The 12,308-nt window shown below is 41.6% G+C and overlaps 1 protein-coding gene across 1 annotated transcript; it reads right to left on the bottom strand.

Moving 5' to 3' along the window:
- Positions 1-4,461: 4,461 nt before the first annotated feature.
- On the bottom strand, positions 4,462-5,312 carry LOC147927864 (uncharacterized). The gene is made up of 2 exons (XM_087485917.1): positions 4,596-5,312; positions 4,462-4,488 (listed from the first exon to the last, which is right to left on the bottom strand). Exons 1-2 carry the CDS (start codon positions 5,310-5,312, stop codon positions 4,462-4,464), a joined length of 744 nt encoding a protein of 247 aa, XP_087342043.1.
- Between the last annotated feature and the right edge of the window lie 6,996 nt (positions 5,313-12,308).

Here is a 12,308-nt window from a genome sequence, read left to right as displayed (position 1 = left end):
GGTTTGCTAACCACCTTTTCGATTGGTTTCTGAGCCGAGATCCATTCTTTGGCCGATACGATAGCTTGACCTAAGACCTCCATCGGAGTTGCATGTTTCTGATCAAATATCCTCTTGTTTCTGCAGGTCCATAGTGTCCATAGAATCCAGGGGAAGAGAGAACCTTTCCCGATTCCAATAGGCGGTAGGCAGGTAACTTTATTCAAAAGTTCTATACCTGTTCGGATATCTGTGATTTGCTCTGTCATCAGCGTGGTCTTAAAGGGTGCTTGCTCCCAAACTTGTTGTGCAAAAGGGCAGTGGAAAAGTAGGTGAAGACACGACTCAGCCTCCTGGCAATGTGGACACACCGCTGTCGGATTTATACCTCTTGCCTGTAGATTTGCACCCACCGGTAAGGCATTCCTCATTACTTTCCACAGGAAAAACTTGATCTTGGGCGGACAGTCAATGTTCCAGATGTTTTTCTGCCAGTTGAAGTCGCCTTGGATTTGATTAACAGGTTTACAATGGTTTGTCATCTTGTAGGCTTCGTGGTACCTAGATTTTGCACTATATTCTCCATCTCTAGTGGGAAGCCAGGCCAAGGAATCCTCAGCTTCCAACACACTAGGGCGTATAGCCAGGATATCGTTCTCATAGAGAGGTAATACTTGACGTATCTTTTCTGAATTCCACTCTTTGGAGATCGGGCAAAAGAGCTCTGAGACTTTCATATTCTGTGTGTGTTCTGTAGGTGGTCCCATAGGTGTTAATGGTGAGGAGAGAGATATCCATGGGTCTGACCAGACCATAGTATCAGTCCCTGAGCCAATTATCTTACCCAGCTGAGTCTTCAGTAAATCTCTGCCCGCACAGATGCCTCGCCATCCGTGTGAAGCAGAATTAGGTACTGAGCTGTCTAGAAATGAGGAGTCTGAGCAGTATTTTCCCAATAAGACTCTAGCAAGCAGACACAAAGGTTTCTTAAGAATTCTCCAGCCTATCTTGGCTAGAAGCGCAACGTTGTAACTGGTAATGTCCCGAAAACCCAGACCTCCATCTCTTTTAGAGTTTGTCATTTTTGACCACGCAATCCATGACATGCTCTTTTTCTCTGTTGATGAGTCCCACCAAAAGCGAGTGAGGGCAGACTGGATTCTTTTACACAGTGAAACTGGGATTTAAAAACAGGACATCGTGTAGGTAGGCATAGCTGAGAGAACTGACTGGAGCATCACAGTTTTTCCTGCTGGGGAAAGAAACCGTGAGGAATAGCTCAGTGAGCGTTGACGGATTCTGTCGATGATTTGATTAAACATATCTTTTTTCTTCTTGCCAAACATCTCAGGTAGGCCTAAATATTTTCTCAACCCTCCTATTCTCTGGATTCCAAGGATTTGTTGAGCCTCCTTCTTTATAAATTCTGCGGTTTTGGATGAGAAAGTGATTGCTGATTTGGTTTTGTTTATCTTTTGTCCGGATGCAGCTTCATATCTCTTGAGGATGTTTAGGAGTGTTTCACAGCTCTGTCTATCCGATCTCCAGAAGAATATTGTATCATCTGCGAACAAAAGGTGATTCACTCTAGGGCTATTCTTAGCCACTCTTATTCCCAGGAGACTACCATCACCCTGTGCTCTTGTACAGAGACCAGAGAGCACCTCACTGCAGAGTATGAAGATATACGGAGACAGAGGGTCACCCTGGCGGATGCCTCTCTGAGGGGTCACCGATCCTTGAGCTGCCCCATTCAGCAGGAAAGAGTAAGTAACGGTGGTGATGCATTGCATTATCCATTGTACCCACTTTTCATGAAAACCCATCCTCTCTAAAACTCCTTTAAAAAAGTCCCATTTTATTTTGTCATATGCTTTACTCATATCAGTTTTAACCGCCATGTAGCAACATTTCTTGGCTTTTGATGTTTTAAGGTAATGCAGTGTTTCGTGAGTGATGAGTACATTGTCAGTGATTGCTCTCTTGGGGACGAAGGCTGATTGATTCTCGGAAACTACTTCTTGAAGAACAGGTTGGAGGCGTCGAGAAAGAAGCTTGGAAATGATCTTGTAAAACACAGTACACAGCGCAATAGGTCTGTAATCAACCATTTTTTGGGGACTCTGGATTTTTGGTATCAATCGTACATGTGTTGCATTGATGCTTTGGTGCAGGTTGGCTGAGGAGAAGAAAGCTTGTACTTCAATAACTATATTCGGACCCACTGTTTCCCAATTTGACTGAAAGAAACTAGCTGAGAAGCCATCGAGGCCCGGTGCCTTATCCGCGTGAATGGAGAAACATGCTTTCTTAATCTCCTCAGGAGAAGGAGTTGCTATCAGTTTCTGATTAATCTCATCTGTGATGCAGGGAACGATTACTTCCTTAATTACCTCCAAACGTTCCCTCTGTTGGGAAGAAAATAGCTCCGAGAAATACTCAGAGATGACCTTGAGGATGCCTTCTTCTTCATAAATGGGTTTTCCCTCTGGATCCTCAATTACAGAAAATTTGTTTTGGACTGTTCTTCCTCTTGTGATGGCGTGAAAATAACCCGTGTTTTTATCTCCCAGGACCAGCCAGAGTTGTCGACTTCGCTGTCTCCAGAAATCTTCTTCCTCCTTGTAGGCTTTCAACAGCTTGTTGTTTATGGAAGATATGACTGTTTGATCATGGTTCTGACTTGTCATTGCTTCGTCGAGCTGATGTTTGAGTTGTTCTATTTGCTCTTTACTGCTTAGGTGTTTTGCTCTTGTCCAAGCAATGATCTCCCCACGACACCGGGTGATCCTTTCCTCCACATCCTCAGTCTCATCAAAGGTCCAAGCTCTTTTAACTATTGATGTTACTTCCTCATTCTCTTTAAGGCGTCTATCGTATCTAAAAATACCCTTCTTCTTTTTCTTTGAGAGATCCAAATGAGTGAGGAGGGGCCTGTGATCTGAACCTTCAAACTTCATATACTCACATCGGCTAAAGGGGTACGTTTCTGCCCATAAACTGTTGGACATTGCCCTATCCAAACGACAGTGTACCAAATGATCATTTCTTTTGCCTCTCCAGGACAGAAAGTTACCAGAGTGTCAAAGGTCGAATAAGTCGCAAGTTGACATGAAACTTCGGATATCAGTGAAAGTTCCTTTGTGTCTAGCTGGGCCTCCTTGCTTTTCCAAGGTATCAATAATATCATTAAAATCTCCAGTCAGATACCAAGGTTCTTCTCTGCTTATACCAATCTCCGTTAGTTTTTCCCATATCATCTTCCTTTTTGTCCTTTCAGGTTCTCCGTACAGGAAGGTAGCGAAGAAAGTTTTTCCTTCTGCTTTGATTTGTGTATCAATGAAGTTTTGGCAGCTTGAGATGATTGAAAGTTCTACTTCCTTCTTCCAGAGTAACGTTAGACCACCTCCACCAGGGCTATGGGGGGATACCAGGTAATGATTCGGATAATTCAGACTCTTTAGTGACTTGATCACTATCTCATCAGGGTTCTTTGTTTCCATGAGGAACATGACTTCAGGAGAGATGTTGGAGGACATCTCCTTTAAGCGCTGGACTGTTATGAGGTTCCCCAACCCACAACAGTTCTAGCTCAAGATCTTTAAGGAAGAGGAGCAGGTGGATTGTGAAAATCCACCCTTTTCCTGACCATAGCTGGAATTAGGGTCCCTTTTGGTGCAACATTACTTGATGAGGGTAAGTCACTAGGAGCCTTAGGGAAGGTTGTCTGCTTTGCTGAAGATTTTGTCCCTCTTCGTTTTGGTGAGTTCTGTATATTGCATTTGTTTCGTTTTACTGGACTTCGCACCTGAGAGACGTAAAGGGCTTTTGTTCTGTGGTTTATGCAGGGGAGGTCGACCTCTTCTCTTTTTCCCAGAGTTAGCCTCCGGAGCCTTCAGCGAAGGGTGGGGAGGCAAATCTTTTTCCAGTTCCAGTGGGGTTTCTTGGTTTGAGGTGGGGGGGGGGTCCAGAGCGAGATGATTAGCCAGCTGAGCTGCTTCGATGATTTTTGAGGCTGTTTCAGCCGTTAGACCCCTGGCTTCCCCTTGGATCACTCTACTTTTCCTGGCTGCACTCTCTACTGGATCTGCACAGCTAATATACTGCACTGTTACGTCTCTAAGCTCGCCCAGGACCTCATCTGTAGTAGGGATTGGAGGAGGGGGTGGTGGTGTGACTTCAGTGGTTGACATGGTTCTTTCCAAGGGTGGTCGTCGTGTTCTTGAGTTCTCAGACGCCTCAGGTATGTGATTATTTCTAGGTGTAGAAACCTCTCTCCATTGATAGTTATCCTTTGGGCGGTTTCCATTGACTTTGGCATATCTGTCTCTTGAAGAGTAGGTAGAGTTTGATGGTATCCTTTCTCTCGGGTTCCTGCTTCCCATAACATGGTCTTTTGAAGAGAAGGATCGTCTGGAATAGCTTTCACCCTGTTTCTTGTGACCATAATGGTAGTCACTAGGAGATGTTTGGGAGGATCTCCTACTTCTCGTCGGGCTGAGTGTTTTCCTGTGGTCAGAGGGGGCAGCACTCGAGAAACCACGATTCTCAGATATGTTCTCCTTTGTAGAGGGAGCACGGAAATTATCACTCGGTGTAGAATAGTTTCTTCGCACTTCAGGTATCGCAACTGGAGCTGTTGAGCTCCTTTCTTGTCTTTCCTTTTCTGCGATATAGCCAGGACAATTTTTCTTTTCGTGCGTTAAACGGTTGCAATATAGACAGTGGGATTTGAGGTTTTTGTACGATAGTTGGATTCTTGCTTCACCCCCTTCCGGGAACTCAATGATGGTTTCTTTGACTAGTGGTTGTAGACCGTCAATGAGGACCTTCATCCTTGCTGTCATGTTGGTTATTTCTATTTCTTGGATTTCGCCAAGTTCCTCACCAATAGTGGTTACCATCGCAGGATGCCAGAAATGTTTAGGGAGACCTTGGATCTCCACCCAGAAGGGAATCATAGAATGAAAAGTTTCGGAGATGATTGGTTCCCACTTTTGGAGAATGACCATCCACTGGTCAAAGTGATAGGGTCTGTTATCCAGTACCTTTTGTAGATCTTCTTCAAAGTCAAATCTGAACTGAAAACAACCTTTTCTAAGATCTGACCCTATAGCTTTACCTTTCAGGTTCCAACGGTTCGAGAGAAAAGAAAAGAGAGACCAAAGTCTTTGAACCGAGGGGTTTGTCAGTCTTCCTATGAGGGTAAGAGCATTATCTTCAATGAGGCTACTCGTGTCTAGCTCTGGGGCTCTGATTCTTTTACAGGGTGGAGGGGAATAGCCACTAGCAACAGATTTGCCTTTTAGGTACTGAGGGGTTTTGTTATTCATGGCTTACAGGGGGATAAAATCAAGATAGATTTAAACAGGTTAGGGTTTAAGGGTTACTCACTCAGGGGTGAGATTTTTCGAAGAGTTGAACAGGGTTACAAATAGTAGACAGGGTTACAAATACAAAAAACTAAGAGGGAGTACGATGAACCATACCAGCGCTTGGGGGAGTATCAGTCTGGTAAGAGTAGTGGTTCGTCGGAGCATAGATTGGGGAGAAGGGAAATGGGACTTTCAGACCAGAGGGAAGGCAGGAACCGTTGGGTATTTCTTGTGTATCGAAAGATCCATTGGATATTGCCTTTTTTAGTTAGGTCTGGTAGGTGAGATCCAGTTTTTTGAAAACTCCATGCAGTTTTAAGGTTACACGGGGAAGAGTGCCTGAGAGCGTTTCCTCAACTCTTCTCTCTCCACAACATCTTGATGTGATTAGGAAATTATTCTTCTCTCTTCTTTCTAAATTAACATTTTTGGCGTTATCTTTGTTTTTTTTTTGTTAGTGGCTAGAATTATAAATAACCCTTTTTAATAACCTTTAATTTAGGTATGTAAGTGTAAGCTACTACGAATAAGAATAATTTAGATTTTATAATTGTTAAGTCTTTATTGCAGAGCTAATTCGTAGTCTTAACTTTATTAAAAAATGTTGCTTTAGAAGAGAATACATAGGGGAAAAAACGGATATAAGACACTCGAGTTCTTAACCATATGTTAACAACAAACCAAGCTTGTAATCCTTGTTCTTATGATCCAAATATGCAGATAGAAGACACTCGAGTCCCATATATAATTCCTTTCCAAGAAGTGCAGATACAACACCGTTAGAATCAATCTTTCCCTGGACACGAGACTGAAACAAAAGCTCATAACATTATAATTAAAACGGATTTACAAAGACATTTGTTTTCAATTCCCTTCAAATCTATGAAAATAGCAATATTTACCTGTTTAGAATTCCAGTCATACCCAATACTAGCTTCAACATCTCTTGAAAAGCAATTGTACACAAAATCAGTGGCGACTGAAACCTGATTATGAGCAGAAAGATACATATTATTATCTGTCATGATTATTATCACATCAAATCGAGCTTAAAGAGAAAATTAAATGCGAATGTCCCATTACCTTCTTTGAAATCTGCCCATTACCTTCTTTGCAACCTGTCAATAAAGAAAAGTTCTTAATATGATTGATAAATAAATTCATCAGGTTTTCAGCCAAACATAATCTCTTAAACTCACCAATTTTTTGTAATTTTACCCTCAATCTCTAAAATATAAACCAATCATATTAAGTAATTAAAAAAAAACGCTATTTAACTTATACGTATCTTCTAAACATTTTCACACTCATATACAACATTACTTTTAAATTTTTATAGTTAGGTTTGGACTCTTTGATTTAATATATTATTCATTAAAATTTTACAAACTTGATTGTAAAACGTATTACAAAATTCTACGACATGTATATATTTCTTTTATATACAAAGAATAACGTTGTATAAATGGCAAAAAATCCTATAAAATATGACACTTTCTACGTATCGGGTTTGTAAGCTGTCTAATAAAGTGACTTACAAGAAACATTACCATCTTATCAGTCTCGTATCTTGCAGCATAACCTACACCCGACTCTTGAGGCACATTGGTGCAAAAGACCTCACCACCCAAAGATAGACAGGGTGTCACACGCTGTATTGAAAAATTACTATCAATAACTAAACAACTTTTACAAAATAACGATCAATAATTAAAAGAACAACTTTTTACAGTAAACTATGAATACAGTAGTCTATTCTTTTTCTTTTGTATTTGTGAGCTAATTGTTATTGATTTGACGTATTGTTGGCTGTTGCCATAATCTTTTTATAGACCAGGTACTTAATTTTTTCAGTTTTTGTGTATACAAAGAATTTGCAAATACTAATTACAGTACAAAAGTGGTAAGAGATCCGTCATCACCGCCGTTATTGTGATGGGGGTAGAGACGGAGAACTAAAAGGTTTTCTTCAAGTTTGTTTGAGCTTTTTGCTTGCAACGCAAGGCTTTTACCAAAGATAGAAAAGGAAATGTTGAAGAGAAAGTTTAAATATACACTAAAAGGCGCAGTGAAAAGGTAAATATCCAAAAAAAAAAAAAGCAAAAATCGTAAAATATCTAATAGAAGAATGGTGCAAATACAGTATGGTTGTTTAGGGAAAAGTCATGAAGCTTGGGTATGAGCCTGACGACACAACCACGTTTAACACTCTGATCAATGGAATTGCTCTAATAGAGAATGATGGAAATACTAGGTTGAAAGCAGGCTAACAAATACAGTATAGTTGTTTAGGGAAAAGTCATGAAGCTTGGGTATGAGCCGTTGTAGACGGTGGTAAGAGATCAGCAGCCATCGCTGCCGTTATTGTCTCAATAAAGGGGTTTTTGTTTTTTGGTGACGAGTTGACGACCCTAACTGTGCTTTTGGTCTTGCAAAGGTTTTGACATTTTGTAATTGTGCCAATGTTGGTTTTCTCCGGTTCGGTCTTACCAATGTTTGTTTTCCCCGGTTCGGTCTTAGTAAGGTGTGGGAATTCCGCGTTTTTTACTCGGTTTGGGATGTTCTGTTCGTTAAAGGATTTCTTTTTGGTCCAAATCAGTTGGGATCATTGAAATTGATAACCAAAATTTTTTATAGGGTTTTTAATTCATATAGAATATATTTCCCCGAATTATCCATCAAAAGTTAAAATTATTTTTTTAGTTTTAATGAATTTTGGTTCAGTTTTTGGCAAACAGATTGTTTAGGCTCAATAAATATAACTAACAATATTTGATTATTTTGGTTATTTCGCATATAAACAAACCAATATTTTTGAACTTATGTTTACATATTATGATTATTATTTTTTGGATGTTTCAAGTTATTCATTGAGTTTTTGGATATTACGAATATACTACTTTAGTCTTCGGTTTAGTATCGGTTTGGTATAAATATGTATACAAAAAATTCCATCTGGATATGTTTAATTATCCAGTTTAGATTGGTAAGATTTTCTCGATTCAATCCAGTTCAACTTTTTTGGTAAGTTATTTTTTATAACACTTAAACTCGTAATGTTGAGAGTGTACACACATCAAAACGATGTTGTTTAAAGTTATAGATAAATTCATTATTGAAGATACAATTTGGGGTAACACATGTTGCAATAACACAACCAAATTTAGATTTTATCCCAATATTTTTGAGATAAAAAGTGTTTTGCTATCTTTTAGCAATATGTTTTACTGGTTTCAATAATAAGATTTTCGTGTTTCGAGGATGGAGTCATCGTTCTACAGTCTACTCAAACTATAATCTAACTCTTGAGTTGACTTTGAAATACCAAAACTACTTCTACTCAAACTATAAAATAACTAAAATTCTGCATGGAGATTGTAAGGAAATGGATGATTCTATTGATAGGAGATATTACAATATATATAGTGATGTACATAAGGGTTTTATACATTCCTTATTACATATTTAACCTCTGTTACACTTCCCTTCTCTATACGCCCCCTCAAGATGGAGGCAATTCCTTGACTCCAATCTTGAAATTCAAGTCGACAAAACGAGGTGGAGGCAGTGGTTTTGTGAGTGCATCAGCCAGCTGATCATCGCCGGAGATATGAGCGACCCTGAGAGTACCGGATTGGATGTTTTCTCGAACAAAATGGTAGTCGATCCCCACATGCTTCATCTTAGAATGGAAGACTGGATTTGCACAAAGATAGGTGGCCCCAATATTATCACAATATATCACTGGGGCAACAGGTAGAGCGATTCCCAGTTCTGTCAGAAGTGAGCAAATCCATTTGAGTTCAGACGCAGTATTTGCCACCGCTCTGTACTCGGCTTCAGTGGAGGAGCGAGAGACACTTCTCTGTTTCTTGGATGACCACGAGACAGGGCTTCCACCAAAGTAAACAATATAAGCGTGGGTAGATACATAAGTAGCTCTATCACGCCCCCAATCAGCATCTGAGAACGCATGAACTGTGAGAGAAGCATCCCGGCGCAGAAATATACCATGAGACCTAGTACCAGCTAGATAACGTAGAACCCTCTTGACCGCTTGCCAATGCAAATTAGTAGGTTTGTGCATAAATTGGGATATGCGATTAACAGAGAAGGCAATATCGGGACGTGTAAAAGCAAGATACTGCAAACTCCCCACAACCATTCTATACTCTTTAGCATCGACAAGAGGCGTACCAGAGAGAACAGTGAGTTGAGAAGACGAGGACATAGGCGTTGGAACAGGTTTTGCATCTTGCATCTTTGTCTTGAGTAACAGATCGGTAATGTATTTTCGTTGCATCAGATGAAGACCATTCGAAGTGCGTGTGGCTTCAATGCCCAGAAAGTAACTCAAGGGACCGAGGTCTTTGAGGGAGAAACGACGAGCAAGAGAAGAGTTGAAAGCACGAACAAGTGGAGGAGGACCCGTGATGATGATATCATCAACATATACAAGTACATATACATACGAAGTACCTTGTCTATAAACAAACAAGCTGTGATCCCCAACCGAGGTCTTGTACCCAGATTCAAGCAAAAATTTACGCAACTCTTGATACCAAGCTCGCGGCGCTTGTCTCAAGCCATAGAGAGCCTTGCGTAACCGACAAACATGGTGAGGACGGTCACGATCAACAAACCCCGGAGGTTGAGAGACATAAACCTCCTCCTGTAGATTACCCTGTAAAAACGCATTATTGACATCGACTTGATGAATCGCCCAGTTTTTCTTCACAGCAATTTCAAGAACAAGTCGAATTGTGGTCGATTTAATCACTGGACTAAAGGTTTCGGAGTAATCAACCCCATATTGCTGATTAAAACCGCGAGCTACCAATCTAGCTTTATACCGAGCAATTGAGCCATCCGGATGATATTTAAGCGTAAATATCCACTTACAGGTTATTACATTCTGAGACGAGGATGGAGGAGTAAGATCCCACGAGTGCTCCCGGAGCTGTGCATTAATTTCCTCAACCATAGCCGCTCTCCAGTTCGGATCACGAAGAGCTTCGGCCACCGTAGTTGGAATACACGGCGTGGTTATCACCTAAGACCATATTTGGGATTTGGCTTGCGTATATTGTTGCGTGACCGTGTCTGCATTTGATGTGGTGGCGGTTGCGCAGGCAGTAAAGGTGGCGGAGCCACAGTCGGAGCAATTATCGGGGATGAGTCTGCGGAGGATGAGCTGTCAGAGGATGTGAACCCCGAGTTACGTGATGGACTCGATTGTGGAGCGGCTGAATGTGATGGGCTTGGAGTCAGGCCTGTGGAATCAGATTGGGTAGATGGGCCTGGTGAGGCCTGTGAGAAAAAGCTATCTTGAGCCCGCTTCGTTCTATTTTCGTGAGCCGAAGAAACAGAGGAAGGTGATGACGACGAAGCCGGAGATACCTCCATTGACGGTGACGACGGATCGGAGGATGGAGAATGCTATGTAGGCCCGGGGATGAGGCCGACGGTGGTGGAGAGGATGGACGCACGACCGGTATCGATGTCGAATATGGATGAGAAACGGACTGAACCGGTGGCTGAGTGACGATGTTCTGCACACGAAGCTCAGCAAACGGGAACCTCGTTTCAACAAACTGAACATGACGAGACGTATACATTCTGCCATTGACAAGATCGAAGCATAAATAGGCACTCTGTGTTAGAGAGTAACCTAACAAGACATATGGAGTTGAGCGAGGTTTGAGTTTGTTGTGACGATACGGGCGTAACCAGGGATAGCAGAGACAGCCAAACACCTTCAGTTTGAGATAATTCGGTTGTGTGCGAAAGAGCTTATGATACGGTGACTCACCACCAAGCACGTCCGTCGGTATACGGTTAATCAAGTACACGGCCGTGGCAAACGCATAAGGCCAATAACTTGGAGGAACAGAGGCATGACTGAGCATGGATAAGCCGGTTTCGACAATATGTCTATGTTTCTTCTCCGAGAGACCATTGAGCTCAGGGGTATGAGGTGGCGTTGTGAAATGAGAGATACCATGTAAGGCCAGGAACGACCGCATGCAATGAATTCTCCACCATTATCAGAATATAAGGTGCGTATCCGCGTTTGAAAACGATTCTCGACCAAAGCCTTAAAGGCAATGAAGACATCTTTGACTTGGGATTTGAGTTTTAAAGGGTATAGCCATGTGTATCTTGTAAAGTGATCGACTAAGACAAGGTAATATTTGAAATTTTCTGTAGAAGTAATGGGTGAGGACCAAACGTCGGTGTAAACATATTCAAGAGGTTGTGTAGAAACGATTGTGTTTATTGAGAAAGGGAGCTTGTGACTCTTATTAAGAAGACAATCTGAACAAGATAATTGTTTTTGAGTGGAAGAAGAAAGAGGTAATGAAAACTTAGAAACAAGATTTTTGAGAACTTGTAAAGAGGGATGCCCAAGTCGAAGATGCCATGAAGAGAGATCAGTTTTCGGAGAGATAGTGGCGGAGAAGATATTGATGGTATCTTGATGAACCGACCACTCATACAATCTGTTCCTAGTTCGGCCTTGGAGTAATCGGACCCCCGTGTTTAGATCCCTCACCTGAAAATATGCAGGATAGAATTCCACAAAAACCTTATGAGCATTACATAAACGATACACCGAAATTAGATTCTTGCAAAGATCAGGAACATATAGAACATCTTTTAAAGCAAGAGAACGAGATGGTGTAGGGAGTAAAGCTGAACCCGTGTGAGTGATCTTTAAACCGGAGCCATCCGCAATTTGGACCTCTTCCCCACCGGAGTATGGCTGATGGAGTGATAGATTAGAGAGGTCAGACGTGAGGTGATGAGTAGCCCCACTATCCATCACCCAGTTAGCCGGGTTGTAGGACGGAATGCTAGCAGCATTGGCTTGAGGCTGACCGTAAGAACCAGGAAAGGAAGAGTAGTTACCACCCGAAGGCTGAAAACCACGAGCAGGCGTGGACAGCTGAG

This window comes from Camelina sativa, chromosome 14 (assembly GCF_030686135.1).
Source record: "Camelina sativa cultivar CO46 ecotype springtype chromosome 14, ASM3068613v1".
Classification (NCBI taxonomy): Eukaryota; Viridiplantae; Streptophyta; class Magnoliopsida; order Brassicales; family Brassicaceae; genus Camelina; species Camelina sativa.
This window is presented reverse-complemented; position numbering and strand designations above follow the sequence as displayed.

Bases quoted from the DNA above. Each gene is read 5' to 3' on its own strand.
- LOC147927864 (XM_087485917.1), bottom strand. From the start codon at position 5,312: ATGAATAACAAAACCCCTCAGTACCTAAAAGGCAAATCTGTTGCTAGT. The intron at 4,489-4,595 runs GTGCGAAGAAAC...CTCTGACCACAG, and splicing joins CTCCAGTTGCGATACCTGAA to GAAAACACTCAGCCCGACGA.